Below are 16,992 nucleotides of genomic sequence, written 5' to 3'. Positions count from 1 at the left end.
AACATGCCACTTTCCACCTCCGGGGCCCAGAGAATGGTGGCAACGTGTCTCTAAGTGCAAAAATGATATCAATTTACGAAACATAAAACAATGACATCATAGAATACACGTTTCCCTCTAATCCTGCATGTTATTGTCATGTTCAGTGGGATAGGCCTGCATTTTAAGAGATGGCTCGGTTTATTCCCTATTTTTCATTCGTTTTTACCAGGTTAGTCTCATTGAGATACAAATCTATTTTTCAAGAGAGACCTTCATTTCTATACATTTCTACCATGTATATTCAGCTATCCAGTCCATATGTGCAATTAGCCTAGTAGTAGCCTACACACTTTGGGAAAAAATACCCTATCTAGAACCCAAAAGGGTTTCCCCAGAGGATTCTACATGGGACCCAAATGAGTTCTATCTCGAACCAAAAAGGGTTCTCCTATGAGGACAGCCAGAGAACCCTTTTGGAATCCTTTTTTTTCTAAGAGTGTATGTGATGGGTTGAATAATATGACACTCATAATGTGAGTAGAATTATTCAATACTGTATAAGGCAATAGCTCTATAAAATGTATTCTCTGTTCAGTGCATTGGTAAATAACAATGTCATGCTCCCTGATGTGGTTAGTGGTATAGGCTACTATAAGACATATTTATGTCAAGAGGTCATTTGTTTGTAAAACAACTGAACAAAAATATAAACTGAGAAAAAATATAAACACCACATGTAAAGTGTTGGTTCCATGTTGAATGAGCTGAAATAAAAAATCCCAGAAATGTTCCATTTGTACAAAAAACGTATTTCTCTAAAATGTTGTGCACAAATTTGTTTACATCCCTGTTAGTGAGCATTTATCCTTTGCCAAGATAATCAATCCACCTGACAGATATGACATATCAAGAAGCTAATTAAACCGCATGGTCATTATGCAGGTGCACCTTGTGCTGGGGACAATAAAAGGCCACTCTAAAATGTGCAGTTTTTTCACACAACAAAATGCCACAGATGTATCAAGTTTTGAGAGAGCGTGCTATTGGCATGCTGAATGTCCACCAGAACTGTTGCTAAATAATTTAATGTTAATTTCTCTACCAAAAGCCGCCTACTACATACTTTTTGACAATTTGCCAGTATGTCCAACCGTCCTCACAATTGCAGATGACGTGTAACCAAGCCAGCCCAGGACCTCCATATGTGGCTTCTTCACATGTTGGATCGTCTGTAATAAAGCCCTTTTGTGTGGAAAAAAACGAATTCTGATTGTCTGTGCATAGCTCCACAGTGGGTGGGCCAATGCCTTCCCAGGCCCACCCATGGCTGCGCTCCTGCCCAGTCATGAGAAATCCATAGATTAGGGTTTAATGAAATTATTTCAGTTGACTAATTGAATTGTTGAAATTGTTGGATGTTGCATTTATATTTTTGTTCAGTATACATCGATAAAGGAAATGGAAACACCTTTAGACAACATATGTTTAATGTAATTAAAAGGCACTATAACGCCTGTAGCCTATCCGATAAACTTGACAAGGATCTCATCTAGATTAGGCCTTCTTAAACCCATAAACGATAAAGAGATTTTTGTTGTAATCCAGGAATAACTGTGTTCGACTATTTGTCCCTGCATTTAAAGAGCAACTGCCTGTGGCAAATGGTGTTTGCATGTAAGTGGGACATTCTGCAAAGGATTGTTTCAATTTTACCACAAACCAAGAACAGAAACTCGTCACACTTATCACCATCGTATAAACGATCTAACAAAACCTCATTGGGTTTGGATAATCCTATGATGAAGTGTCAAAAGGAAAGTGGTGCCATTTGGAGGTGCCACTGGCTGTTGTTACACTGCTGTGCACTGTACACACATACAAATAGTAATACAGGCCTAGCATACCATCCCGTCAAAGTAGTTAATTGTGTCTTTGGAAGATGTTGTGATTGCTTTTGAATAGTGAGCATTAACCATTGTTCTTCTTGTGTGTTCACAGATTTAACTCACGAGGTCGCTGCCGACTCTCACATTTTTGTTCCATTCCAAGGAACAGCCGAACAATGTAACAACCACTACCACTTCGATATATATATTTTACTGTTCATTATAATATTTTTTTTATGACGTGTGTAACATTTCATTGGGCTATACTTTGACTTGATTTATTTCAGATCGAGCTATATGAAAGTGTAACAGCTTTTGGCGTTTGGTTACCAGTAGGCCTAATGGTTTTGGGCTATAAGGGGCTATACACGCAAATACAATGTCATTTGTAATTATTTGAGTGCTGAAATTAGTCACTTGTATAAAAACTTAATTTTAAGTGACGTCGGGGCTCCAGTTTAATCGGCTATAAACCCATAGGTCTAGCAGTCGGTTCAGTGTGCTAATAAATCATCTATAGGCCTGTTCGATTATTGTCCCGAATGTATTGTAGCCAACAGCCCTACGAGAGGCATGTCTCTTGCAAGATTAAATAGGGGGGAATCTTCAAGTGTATTTTGTTTTGCTCAACATCAAGGGTTAAGGTTGCCTGTGATGCCATATGCTGTTGGTGGTGAGGAGAGGAGGGGGAGGGATGGAGAGAGAGAGAGGGAGAGGGAGAGAGGGATGGGGAGAGAGAGAGAGAGAGAGAGAGAGAACGAGCAAAAGGCATCAGTTCGCTACGCTCGCAAGGGAATCAGAAGCGAAAACAGAACGTGGACACAATGGATTCTATAACAGACGGATTGTAACTTGAACCAACCTCTGTGAAACACTGTGATCAAGGTACGGTAAACAAACCTAGTAAAGATGTAACGACATTACATGTTTTTGCTTTTATCTTGCTCTTGTAGGGCAAAATAACTATTATTCCGACTGCAGAAGATGCAGGAAGCGATGTACAGCCATCATGCAAGCGAGGTGTTCGAGGCCCTTAATTTCCGCAGGGTCCTAATGTTTTTGACAACACGGAGTTTTGACGGACGCACATAGGGTATTGTCGGGGATGTTTAATGAAAGTGTATTCCACAATAAATGTCCTGTATAGACATAGTTTGTTGAGCAGTGCTGGCGTTTATAGCGAACAGACTAAACTATAGCGCTCCGTAATCCTGACTGACTGTCTGCCTGGTAGTCTATTAGTCACAACAAAAACCTATCATAACATGACATGTGTTTATTCTAGATGCTCTGTTGCACATCAGACACACGTTGCTACATTTTACAGACTACCTATTTGGAACGTGTCGTTTCCCGATACAATGTATCGTACGATTGTTGGACTGTAGCTGAGAAAATTGCTATTTTGTGTCAAAATTACGGAATGGTCTATACGCTGAGAAGGTGAGTCACTGACAAAATAGCGTGCTCTATCACTAAAGAATTTAGGGTAGATTGTGTTCGTGTTTTGTAGAGGATGTCCTTTGTGCTGTCAATGCATAGGCTGTTGCAATAGGTTATTCCATTCATGGAAATGGCACTGATCAAATGCGGATATCCGGATTCTCTGTCCGATTTCAAATAGGCCCAATGTTGGATAGATTCTCATCAAAGGCATTAGGCATATCATATTTAAATCCAACTGACATCATACATGACATGTAGACTACAGCAGTTTACATACAATAGGCCTATGTGTAGTGGTAGCAGGATACTGTGCTTTCTTTGTAAATACAATTAGAACGTTCATGGGATAAGGGGTCGCCATGGTAATATACAATAACAGGAAACTGGATTACATTTACATTTAAGTCATTTAGCAGACGCTCTTATCCAGAGCGACTTACAAAATGGTGCATTCACCTTATGATATCCAGTGGAACAACCACTTTACAATAGTGCATCTAAATATTTTAAGGGGGGGGGGGGGTTAGAAGGATTACTTTATCCTATCCTAGGTATTCCTTAAAGAGGTGGGGTTTCAGGTGTCTCCGGAAGGTGGTGATTGACTCCGCTGTCCTGGCGTCGTGAGGGAGCTTGTTCCACCATTGGGGTGCCAGAGCAGCGAACAGTTTTGACTGGGCTGAGCGGGAACTGTGCTTCCTCAGAGGTAGGGGGGCCAGCAGGCCAGTGGTGGATGAACGCAGTGCCCTTGTTTGGGTGTAGGGCCTGATCAGAGCCTGAAGGTATGGAGGTGCCGTTCCCTTCACAGCTCCGTAGGCAATCACCATGGTCTTGTAGCGGATGCGAGCTTCAACTGGAAGCCAGTGGAGAGAGCGGAGGAGCGGGGTGACGTGAGAGAACTTGGGAAGGTTGAACACCAGACGGGCTGCGGCGTTCTGGATGAGGTGTAGGGGTTTAATGGCACAGGCAGGGAGCCCAGCCAACAGCGAGTTGCAGTAATCCAGACGGGAGATGACAAGTGCCTGGATTAGGACCTGCGCCGCTTCCTGTGTGAGGCAGGGTCGTACTCTGCGAATGTTGTAGAGCATGAACCTACAGGATCGGGTCACCGCCTTGATGTTAGTGGAGAACGACAGGGTGTTGTCCAGGATCACGCCAAGGTTCTTAGCACTCTGGGAGGAGGACACAAGGGAGTTGTCAACCGTGATGGCGAGATCATGGAACGGGCAGTCCTTCCCCGGGAGGAAGAGCAGCTCCGTCTTGCCGAGGTTCAGCTTGAGCTGGTGATCCGTCATCCACACTGGATCAATACAATGCTGCTGATTTGAAGAATAAAGGCATTGTGGCTGGTATTTGCATAAGTATGGTCCAGCCTGATATGTTTTACATGATTTGCAACAACAATTAGGCATATTTAGTCTATAACATGGTCTGAGTGCGGGAGGGTAGCCTAGCGGTTAGAGCGTTGAACTAGTAACCAAAAGTTTGCAAGATCGAATCCCTGAGCTGACAAGGTAAAAACCTGTCGTTCTGCTCCTGAACAAGGCAGTTAACCCACTGTTCCTAGGCTGTCATTGAAAATAAGAATTTGTTCTTAACTGACTTGCCAAGTTAAATAAAAATATATACAAAAGTATGTGGACACCCTTTGAAATTAGTGGATTCTGCTATTTCAGCCACACCTGTTGCTGAAATGTGTATAAAATTGAGCACACAACCATTGGCAGTAAAATGGCCTTTACTGAAGAGCTCAGTGACTTTCAACATGGTGCTGTCATAGGTTGCCACCTTTACAACAAGTGAGTTTGTCAAATTTCTGCCCTGGTCAACTGTAGGTGCTGTTATTGTGAAGTGTCTAGGAGCAACAACGGCTCAGCTGTGAAGCTCACAGAACAGGACTGCAGAGTGCTAAAGCACATAACATGTAAAAATCGTCTGTTCTTGGTTGCAACACTCACTACCGAGTTCTAAACTGCCACTGGAAGCAACGTCCGCACAAGAACTGTTCGTCGGGAGCTTCATGAAGTGGGTTTCCATGGTCGAGCAGCCGCACACAAGCTTAAGATCACCATGCGCAATACCAAGTGTTGGCTGGATGGTGTAAAGCTCATCGCCATTGGACTCTGGAGCAGTGGAAATGTTCTCTGGAGTGATGAATCACGCTTTACCATCTGGCAGTCCGAAGAACGAATCTGGGTTTGGCGGATGCCAGGAGAACGCTACCTGCCCCAATGCATAGTGCCAACTGCAAAGTTTGGAGGAGGAATAATTGTCTGTGGCTGTTTTACATGGTTCTGGCTAGGCCCCTTAGTTCCAGTGAAAGGAAATCTTAACGCTACAACATACAATTACATTCTAAACAATTCTGTGTTTCCAACTTTATGGCAACAGTTTGGGGAAGGCCCTTTCCAGTTTCAGCATGACAATGCCCCTGTGCACAAAGTGAGGTCCGTACAGAAATGGTTTGTCGCGATCGCTGTGTCAGAACTTGACGGGCCTGCACAGAGCCCTGACCTCAACCCCATATAACACATTTGGGATGAATTGGAATGCCGACTGTGAGACAAGCCTAATCGCCCAACGTCAGTGCCCAACCTCACTAATGCTCTTGTGGCTGAATGGAAGCAAGTGCCCGCAGCAAAGTTCCAACATCTAGTGGAAAGGCTTCCCAGAAGAGTGAAGGCTGTTATAGCAGCAAACGACGAGCAGGTGTCTACATACTGTTGGTTATATACTGTATTTGAGTGACCGTAAAGACATTGGATTTGTAGTCCTCTCTCACCCAGACTCATGGCTCTGATTGCATGAATGAGGATTATTGTAATACAGTTAGCTTTAAGACCCTGTGGTGTCTTTCTACTTTGCAGCAGCTTTTGCTGTCAGTGGTGAGACCAGAAATCTTGAGGCAGCTGAGAGAAATCCTAGCGATCAAAATTATATAATGACTAAGGGATACAGCGCAAGTAATCCGTCACAAGTTGGATTTCTGCCAGGCCTACTCCAATTTGCTATCTGTGTGTTATTGTTGTAAACCCTAGACTAGTCATATCATATTTATCTCATATCATTCACTGCAGTTCTCCTTTCTAAGTGTAGGTGAATAGATAGGTTACAGCCTGGGGCGCTGCAAATCTCCTATTTACATCAGCATAAACTTCCCTCACACCCACGTGTGTAGCTTTCTATTTTTTCTCTCTCTTGGATTTCTCTAACTTGCTCCTTTTCAAGCCTCTATCCATCCTTCCCTTTCTTTCTTGTGTGCAAGATCTCTATCTATCTTCCTTTCGTTTTCACTAACCCACTCTCTCTTCCCCACTATCGCTCAATGCGGTTATTGCATTTGTGTCTGTCTACCTTATGTGGCAGCCAAACTCCCTCAGGTGAAATTGAGTGGTTTTGTTTGTTTTTCTCATCCAGGGGGAGGAAGACAGAGGAGCTATGCTGTCACTTCCAAGTCTCAGTGGCTCAGTTTGATTAACCATGATGAAGACTGAACCCCCATCGGCGGGCAGTGCCAGCTCCACCCTCCGGAGCCCGTCCCCCCACAGGAACGCTTATGAGGCGGGCATCCAGGCTCTGAAGCAGGCCCACGACGCCCTGAATAATGCCGCCAATGGGGACGATGCTGCCAAGGACGGCAAGCCGCCACGACCTACCGGTAGGGGCCGCCGCCAGTACGGCTCCAATGTCCACCGCATCAAGAACATGTTCATGCAGATGCAGTCGCCTGGCGACGAGGATGACCCGTCCAAGGCCAATGACCAGGCGGTGCGGCTGTCCCTGCCCAGGGCCAGCAGCCTCAATGAGGACGTGAACCACAGCGCCCTGCTCAAGCTGGGCGCCACTGTCTCCGAGCGCGTCAACCGCTTCGACCCCAAGGGCGGCGAAGTCGGCGGGTCCCGAGGGGCCTCAGCGGGGTACTCCAAGCTGCAGGAGACGAGGAAGATCTTCGAGCAGCGCCAGCTGCAGGAGAAGCAGTCGGCCACCAACCGCATCCTGCTCAAGAAGGAGCGTCCAGTTTCGTCCGCGGTCCAGGACAGCCGGCTGGACGTGGTAGTGCGCTTCAATGGCAGCACTGAGTCTCTGGACTGCCTGGATACGGTAGGGGGAGCCGGTGAGGCGGTGTCGCCCACCGTTAGCCAGCTAAGTGCCGTCTTCGAGAAGGGTGACCTGAGGAACAACCTGCACCGGCCCTCCTCCACGTCCCCGTTGCCCTCCCGAGGAGAAAGCCCCACTCCGGCGAAAACAGCGGAATGTCTCAACTCCAAAATCATCGCCAGGAAGGTGCAAGTCTTGCCCCCAGGCAGTCAGGAGGATGGGAGCAGCCAACCCTTGGACCAGGAGGGTTCCCCCAGAATCAGAGCAGCTCCCCGAAACGACAACGGCTCCTCAGGAAGTCCACAAACAGGGGACAGGACCTCTTCTGCTTCTACTGAAGCCAAGCTTGAGAGGGAGAGAGGGAAGGAAGCCATGGGCTCAAGTACCGGAGGCGAGCCTGGCAGGGAACCAATACCCAGGGACCAGGTGGACTCCTCCGCACCCGAGGCAGGATGCCGGCTGGTGCAGGCCGAGATCCACGCCTCACTGGAAAATGGAGAGGCCTCTGGGGGCCCCAGCGACATGGCAGTGCGGCAGGAGGGAGAGAGGGGCCACAGGGAGGAGCCAGGGGAGGGTCCCCAATGTGAGAGACAGGAAGAGGATGGCCTGGAGGAGGAGTCTCGTAAGGATGATTACTCGGAGGGCGACCTGGTGGACATCAGCGCGTACAGCGGCATCGGAGAGGACTCCGGCGGCAGCCAGCTGGATGAGGATGAGGAGGAGGAAGATGAGCCCTACGAGCCAGAGTCGAGCTGCTCTGAGATCCCGGGACTGCCTGCTGAGGAGGAAGCACCGCCGGAGAACAGGAAGATCTGCTTTAGCACTGGACCAATAAAGGTGAGTCTGGTTCAGGTGGGCAGAAATGAGGAACAGTTTATCAAGAGATAAGGGAAGAGACGTCAATACTGGTCTGTAGTGGAGATCAGAAGCTATCTGGTGGTAGACTATTATTTCGACCCTTATGCATAGTACTTAGTTTTATTATTTGTTTTACAGTAGTATTCAGAAGACAAAGCTCTATGACTCATTTGTGTAGAAGTTATAATGGTAGTTGGTTGACGCTGCCACACAGTTTACGTTGGCCTACGTCTCTACACTGACACATTTGAATGACTTGCATTTCCTGTATTGGTGAAAACATCTTGTGAAAGCCTGTGCAAAGATCAGCATCCACATACTTCCTTCCACCTTCACGTCAAATGTTATTAGTCACATGCTTTGTAAACAACAGGTGTGTACTAACAGTGAAATGCTTCCTTAGGGGCCCTTTCCAACAATGCAGAGAGAAAGAAAATAGAGAAATAATCGAAAAGTAAAACATGTAATAATAGCTACGCAATGATCAACAATAAATTGGCTATATACATGGGGTACCAGTACCGAGTCGATGTGCAGGGGTACGAGGTAATTGAGGTAGATATGTACATATAACTAGGAATAAAGTGACATATAATAAACAGTAGCAGCAGTGTATGTGATGAGTCAAAATAGTTAATGCAGATAGTCCGGGTAACTATTTGGTTAACTATTTAGTTAACAATTTAAGAGAGGTGCAAGAAAGGTGATCAAGTTACATTTGAAATTCTCTACTAGTGTTTGCCAGGTAAGTTTACCTATCTAAGATGTGCCAAATACATTCTCTCCAGCTCAGGGCTCCAGCTATGCATTTGGTTTGCTAACTTTCTAGATAAGTAGCTAGCTTGCAAGATCAAGCTTCTTGGTTACAGCAGAGACAATCAATCCACTCCTGGATCAAGATCCCCGCTGTCTAATATTTATTATGTGCGTGCAACCTTTTTGAAATAATTGTACAACTTCATGACCTGTGGTGTCTTTATCCTTGCAATTAGTTTAATGTTCTCTTGCGCTTGTAAGCATTTAGCTAGTGTTCGCTATGTGAATTTGCCAGTTTTTTTTTAGCATTTATTTGTAAAAATCATTCAATTGTGTGCACTGCCGGTATAACCATATACCCCGGTATGGTACAGAAACGGTATGAAAATCTGGATACTTCCCAACTCTTCTACAGAGTGCTTCAGAGATAGAAGCTAATAGCCCTGGTTTTGACTTCTGGATATCAGGCCAACTTATTGGTTTAGCTGTTTCAACACAGCAGCTGTATCCAGTACAGCGTGTGTTTACTGCAGAACACATTTAGCACTACTGTGTGAGCTGCTCTATGTATGACTAAGTGACTGACAACTTGTGAAATCTCTTTTTGGCTTGGTCAGCATTCATTCATTTGCTTGACACTGAGGGCCTTCTCATTAGTCCTGACAGCAAGATAGACTTCTTCCTCCTGCCTTGACGCCAGTCAGGTTAATCGTTTCAGCTTGCACCAGCAATAATTATTGTGGTGAAATCCAATGTAGAAATCCCCCTTCAACAGCTTATTTCCTCTAAGATCTATATGTTGGATCAAGGGACCTCAAAAAGCTGGGGCGTAGAAAACGGATTTTTAAATTCCTAATGCTGACTCCTGCTCCAGTGATATGTCATTTCCAGCTAGGTATAGGCTAGGTGTTCTCAGGGGCTTTAGCCTGAACCACAAGTACATAGTTTACATAAAATGTGAAATGATGTAGGTAGGTAGATATTAGCTCTAGGCTTCTGTATATTGTCATTATGAAATGTCAGATGAATATGCCAGTGGCCTTTCTCTCCCGTCCCTTGGTGACTTGCCATTAAATGCCACCAGCAAGGATTTCATCTCCCCACCATGCACAGCATGCTAACCAACCAGACAGCCACCGTATCACTGTAACTATGTGAGATGGATTTTCAGTAGCAATTTCTGCCTATAAAATATATCTTCACCTCTTCTCAGTCAGTGAGTGTCTGAGATTTCGTGATTGTGATGGGGCACAATAGATTGGCTGCATAGCCTTGTAATCCTTGTGAAGCATTGACTGCTTCGCAGTGGGCCACCCTTAAGCGCAGCCACTTGTGAAATGTGTAGTGGCATGCCATGACTTTGCTGTCACAGCAAGCAATGTGCCTTTATTCCTCAGTGGCGGAGGATAGAAGCGATCATTTAGGCTAGTCCACCATGGCGTAGAGTGGAAGGTGTGAAGCTGTTAAATCTACTAGAACTATCTCTGCATAGCCATTGCTGTTGCACTGGCTTGATCGGACCTGTGCAAGAACTGGAGATGACAGTTCAGCGTCTTATTTGACCTTTCTGACCTATCGACCCTGTTATAATGTTATGGCTTTATTAACTCAACCAAGGGTGTGGCTTAACCATGGTACATTCACTGCACCTGGGAGTTCATTCTGCAGTCAGCTTCCATTGTTGGTAAACTGTGCTGTATATGAGTGTCTTGTTTTGTCTGCAGTAGTGCCTGATACTTACGCATTTCCCCGTACCGTGACTGACTGACTCCCTCTCTTAGCCAAGGTGAGGGCACTCGGTGAAGAGAATGAATGTCAGTTAGGCATTCAGCAGGCCGTGGGGATGACTTGGTGAATCACCCGTGTTGTCCTCTTTGCAGAGATAAGGACAGAACAGGCAGGTACATTGTCCAGTCAGTCAGCTCCAGAGTTTCTGGGTCACAGGAGGGCTGCATCCCAAATTGCACCGTATTCCCTAGATAGTGCACTGACCTGGTCAAAAGTAGTGCATTATAACAAATTCAATTCAGACATTGGCCTCATTACGAAAAAAATGCCATCATTGATACATTTAATTACCATTTGTTTTCAGCAGGGTATCTCTTTGAAATAACTTATTCCAGGCCTATTCACAATGATATTGGGCTGGATGCTGATTGGGGAAACTTGCTGAATGATCATAGAAATTATAGTCAAAGCTTTTCTTTGAGGCTATTTACAGAAAATAAAGTCCTGGATGCTTTGCTAGCATTAGACAACAAGAAATCCTGGTCCGCTTAAGTGTGCAGCACCCATCATTGTTGGCTCAAACCCACATTTTTTTATTTAGAATTGTTATCAGGAAATATTCTAAAAGTATGTAAATCAGCTCTTGTGCTGCCACTCCATAAGGACGGGGATAATAGAGCTCTTCATCATTATCGCCCCATTTCAAGGTTTCCTGGTCTAGCTAAGATTCTTGAATCCTTGGTAAATGTACAGCTCTGCTCTTTTTTTTAATCTGAGAAATGTATTTATGAATGCATACCAATCAGGGTTTAGGCCTGGGCACAGCACTATTACAGCAACCATTTTAGTTGTTAGTGATCTTCTCAATGCTTTAGACACTGAAATGAAATGTGCTGCTTTGTTTGTGGACCTGTCAAAAGATTTTGACACTGTTGATCATGCTATTTTTATTGAATAAGTTGTCCTCGATAGGCCTGAGCTCTGACTCCTGTTCCTGGTTTTATGATTATCTAAGTGACAGAACTCAGGCTATCGTCATTGATGGGGTTTAGTCTGAATTTCTTGAAGTACATGAAGGTGTAAATCTTTTTAACTTCGTCTATATGCGGATGATACTACTATGTATGCTATTGATCAGACTGTTGATCTGGCATTTTCAAAACTACAGTCAGATTTTGTAGCTATGCAGGAATCCCTTGCTGATTTAAAACTTGTGCTTAATACAGGCAAAACGAAATACATGTTGTTTTTAAACTCTCGTAAGAATGTTACAGATTAAATACATGTGCACTCATTAGATGATTCTCCAATCGAACGTGTTCCCGCCTTTGGATTGATAATGAATTTGACCTTTAAATTTTTTTTAAACATATAGATGAGCTGGTTAAGAAGCTAAGATTTAAAGTTGTATTTTTCGACAGAAACAGATCGTGCCTTTCTCTAAGCAGTAGGACGCAGAATATTCAGTCAACCTTTTTATCTGTTCTTGATTATGGTGATATTATTTATCAAAGTGCAGCTGGTACTACTCTTAAACCTTTGGATGCCATCTACCATAGTGGCCTTCATTATGTTACAGGCGACAGTTTTGAGACTCATCACTGCATCCTGTATCAAAAGGTTGGCTGGACTTCCCTAAAGACCTGTAGATCTGTATATAACTCCCTTTTTGTTTACAAGGCCCTAATTCATCAACTTCCTTCTTATCTAACTTTGCTGTTGACGTATAGAATACATCAAAATACATTTCATCTTGGTGTTCTGGTGCCGTTCGGGCATTTAAAATTATTGATTGGGAACTTATTTGTTGAGGAATGTAACTGTTTTTCTGGGTGATATGTGATTTATTTGTGCTTACCGTGTGTGTGTGTCACACACACCACCGTTCAAAAGTTTGGGGTCAGTTAGAAATGTCCTAGTTTTTGAAAGAAAAGCAAAACATTTTGTCCATTTAAAATAACATCAAATTCATCAGAAATACAGTGTAGACATTGTTAATGTTGTAAATGACTATTGTAGCTGGAAACGGCAGATTTTTATGGAATATCTACATAGGTGTACAGAGGCCCATTATTAGCAACTATCACTCCTGTGTTCCAATGGCACGTTGTGTTAGCTAATCCAAGTCTATCATTTTAAAAGGCTAAATGATCATTAGAAAACCCTTTTGCAATTATGTTAGCACAGCTGAAAACTGTTGTGCTGATTTTAAAGAAGCAATAAAACTGGCCTTCTTTAGGCTAGTTGAGTATCTGGAGCATCAGTAATTGGGGGTTCGATTACAGGCTCAAAATTGCCAGAAATTTCTAAGTGACCCCAAACCTTTGAACGTGCGTGTGTGTTTGTGTGTGTGTGTTTTATATATACACACACAATAATATATATATATATATATATATATATAAGTAATTGTGTATTGTGTATGTATATTGTATTATACAGGGCGCCTCCCGGACTGGGTCATGGAGGCCTGCTGTAATTCACCAGCTTTTCATAATTATAATAATAATAACAGTACAACAGAGAAAGGGATGTGCTGCAATTACTTCAAGAAAGTCAAGATTATTTTAATCTGGTGGATGAATGCCTGGTGTAGGAGGACCTTTAGTCTAAAGAGAGAGAGCCCTGATAGGCCTCTAATTATATGTGTGGCATTGTGCAAACCATAGGGTAGTAGTCTGTAGTGGAGGAGTCCATGTTGGTGCTATATAGTGTTAAGAAGTTGAGGTGAGGGTCATAAGGCATTTTGGGGGTATTTGTAAGAATTATAGGTTAGGACACTTGAGTCTTGAGCTTGCCTTCACTTTTTTTACACTAACTTACACGTTCCATGTCTGTGACTTGCTATTCTGAATCATATTTTGTTCAGTTCAGATAATACAGGAATTGCTACCTTAAGGCCTCTGTGAAAGGTACTTTTCTATCGTTATATGAAGACACATGGATAAGATGTGACAGTTTAAGGACTGGAGCCTTGTGTAAAAGGGGTAGCTACTATAAGCTGGTGATCTGGCAGACCAAAGGCTTAGTGCTTTAGGGTTTCCAGAGAAGGACCAGTTCAGCTCTGCTGTTGTGCTCCAATGACTGAAATGGGCTTTTCAGTCCCTGAAATCTCCAAGGGAAACTGTAGTGCTTCTTTTGTTACACTCAAAGCCATTAACCTGTTCAATCCTGCCTTTGTTTTTTCTTCTCAGTGATTGATTCATTAGATTTTTCAGACTAATATGGCATTCATACATCAATGACAGTGAAAGCACCGAAATAGGGCATGAAAACATAATATATTCTCCATCTCTTTCTTCAAAGCAGGCATGCTGTCACTCTTATCAGACAAATGTTTTACTTTCCATGGTGGAGAGCTGAGAATAAACATAATCTCTCTGCATTTAGAGCAAGCTAGACCCTGCACTTTCTTTCTTTCTTTCTTTCTTTCTTTCTTTCTTTCTTTCTTTCTTTCTTTCTTTCTTTCTTTCTTTCTTTCTTTCTTTCTTTCTTTCTTTCTTTCTTTCTTTCTTTCTTTCTTTCTTTCTTTCTTTCTGTCTGTCTGTCTGTCTGTCTGTCTGTCTGTCTGTCTGTCTGTCTGTCTGTCTGTCTGTCTGTCTGTCTGTCTGTCTGTCTGTCTGTCTGTCTGTCTGTCTGTCTGTCTGTCTGTCTGTCTGTCTGTCTGTCTGTCTGTCTGTCTGTCTGTCTGTCTGTCTGTCTGTCTGTCTGTCTGTCTGTCTGTCTGTCTGTCTGTCTGTCTGTCTGTCTGTCTGTCTGTCTGTCTGTCTGTCTGTCTGTCTGTCTGTCTGTCTGTCTGTCTGTCTGTCTGTCTGTCTGTCTGTCTGTCTGTCTGTCTGTCTGTCTGTCTGTCTGTCTGTCTGTCTGTCTGTCTGTCTGTCTGTCTGTCTGTCTGTCTGTCTGTCTGTCTGTCTGTCTGTCTGTCTGTCTGTCTGTCTGTCTGTCTGTCTGTCTGTCTGTCTGTCTGTCTGTCTGTCTGTCTGTCTGTCTGTCTGTCTGTCTGTCTGTCTGTCTGTCTGTCTGTCTGTCTGTCTGTCTGTCTGTCTGTCTGTCTGTCTGTCTGTCTGTCTGTCTGTCTGTCTGTCTGTCTGTCTGTCTGTCTGTCTGTCTGTCTGTCTGTCTGTCTGTCTGTCTGTCTGTCTGTCTGTCTGTCTGTCTGTCTGTCTGTCTGTCTGTCTGTCTGTCTGTCTGTCTGTCTGTCTGTCTGTCTGTCTGTCTGTCTGTCTGTCTGTCTGTCTGTCTGTCTGTCTGTCTGTCTGTCTGTCTGTCTGTCTGTCTGTCTGTCTGTCTGTCTGTCTGTCTGTGTCAGCTGGCTGGCAGTACATTCCTTCAGTCCCCTATGTCATACCACCCTGCATCCCACTGCTGGCTTGCCTCTGAAGCTTAGCAGGGTTGGTCCTGGTCAGTCCCTGGATGAGAGACAGATGCTGCTGTTGGAGGGCCAGTAGGAGGCACTCTTTCCGTAGGGCCAAATAAATATTCCAATGCCCCAGGGCAGTTATTGGGGACATTGCCCTGTGTAGGGTGCCTTCTTTCAAAGGGGACGTTAGACGGTGTCTTGACTCTCTGTGCTCACTAAAGATCCCATGGCACTTATCCTAAGAGTAGGGGTGTTAACCCAGGTGTCTTGGCTAAATTCCCAATCTGACCCTCCGCATCATGGCCACCCAATCAGCCCCAGCTTCAAATTGGCACATTCATCCCCCTCCTCTCCCCTGTAACTATTCCCCAGGTCTTTGCTGTAAATGAAAATGTGTTCTCAGTCAACTTACCTTGTAAAATAATTTGCTGACAGCTCTGTGAGTTGGTCCCACACATGTTCGTTGTGTGTATGCCCACTCAAGTGTGGTTGAGTATTTGTATGTGACGCGAGAGTTTGTATCTGTCCGTCCTTGTGTAATTGTGAGAGAGTGACCCTGTTAAGTTTTTCCTGATCCCAGACAGACTTGGGCGAGTCTTATCCTCTCAAAGGGAGGAAGCAGTAGAGAGGGAAGGAGGGCTGGGAGTGTGGGGGCAGTTTAGGGGGAAGTAGGGCTGGGTGGGGAAGTAGGGCTGGGTGGGGCTAGGGCTGTGGTGATCATGAAATTGAATTAGCCGGTGATTGTCAAGCAAATAACTGCCATTCTCACAGTAATTGACGGTTAGTTAACATGAACACATTTAGCATCTCCTGCGTTCCATGCATAGCCTACAAGCCACTGATGTAGTCCTTTGGAACATTACATTTAAAAAAATCGAATACATCCATGTAATGTAGCCTACACCATCACAATAAATCTATTATTTATTGTAGACAGGTCTAAAACATAATATGTAGAAAATGTAGTCTATTTCAGATGAACAGAATAGCTTAGTCTGAGTTGTCCTTATGTTAGTCCCTGATCTGGCTATGCCATATGGCTGTGGGCTATACTAGTTCATTTAGCAGACAAGATTTGCTTGGAATTCCGTGATATTATTTTATAGTATGAAAATACAATTGACCATAGCTGAATAAATAGCGCAAAAGCAGCTATTCTGTGTTGAGCAGTTAATAAAGAAACAGGTAGTCCTATATGCTTAATTTAGAGTTATTTATGTAACGTTAGTTGTGATAAAAATGTTGGGCTATATGTTTTGATTCTTAATACATTCTAAGGCTGCATGATGTGACACTAATGATGATTTGAAAAAAGTTGCATGAACTCTGCTTTGTTTTTTGCACAGGCTGTACACACGTCATCAGTCTCTCATTCACAATTTTTACAAGCACTTAATAATGCCTCAAATTTCCCGGCAGCATCCCCTTAGTGTGGCCGTAATGCTCCCTAAAAAAATCCAGGCCTTTTCCGGCCAGTGGCCGTTTTGCCTTTGGGCTGAATATAATAATTATAATTGTAACTGGGGACGCAACTGCGCACATCCTTATCCTATTCTGAGGTGGATATTGGAAGAATTGTCGATATGTACTTTTTGTCAGCCAACAAGATGAGTAGGCCTAACGAACAGCAAAAGCACTAGCCTATGTCAATCTACTATCCCTCATAGTACAAAAGTTGACCTATTCTGTGCGAGAAAGAAGTATTCCAAACAGTCTGGTACAGTTGTAGGATGGGACAGATCCCAAATTAATACAACCACTAGCATAAAAAAAAACTTTAAGCAATGAGACTGACATAACAGATCAGAACGTTTAGCTTAAAATTTAGAGAAACTATTAGGCTATTTCTTCACATTATAAGTGCAGCAATGCGAACATGGC

The 16,992-nt window shown here is 43.8% G+C and overlaps 1 protein-coding gene across 1 annotated transcript in view; it reads left to right on the top strand.

Moving 5' to 3' along the window:
- The first annotated feature begins 2,591 nt into the window (after positions 1-2,591).
- LOC106600853 (neurabin-2) overlaps positions 2,592-16,992 on the top strand; it is a 76,813-nt gene continuing 62,412 nt past the window's right edge. Inside the window, exons 1-2 of the mRNA XM_014192570.3 lie at positions 2,592-2,753; positions 6,729-8,246. Of these exons, the coding sequence (XP_014048045.1) occupies positions 6,792-8,246 (1,455 nt within the window). The 5' untranslated portion in view covers positions 2,592-2,753; positions 6,729-6,791. The remainder of the gene's footprint in view (positions 2,754-6,728; positions 8,247-16,992) is intronic.

The sequence above is a fragment of the Salmo salar genome, chromosome 03 (assembly GCF_965601325.2).
Source record: "Salmo salar chromosome 03, fSalSal1, whole genome shotgun sequence".
NCBI lineage: Eukaryota > Metazoa > Chordata > Actinopteri > Salmoniformes > Salmonidae > Salmo > Salmo salar.
Note: the sequence above shows the minus strand (reverse complement) of the source record. Positions and strands in the feature narration are given on the sequence as shown.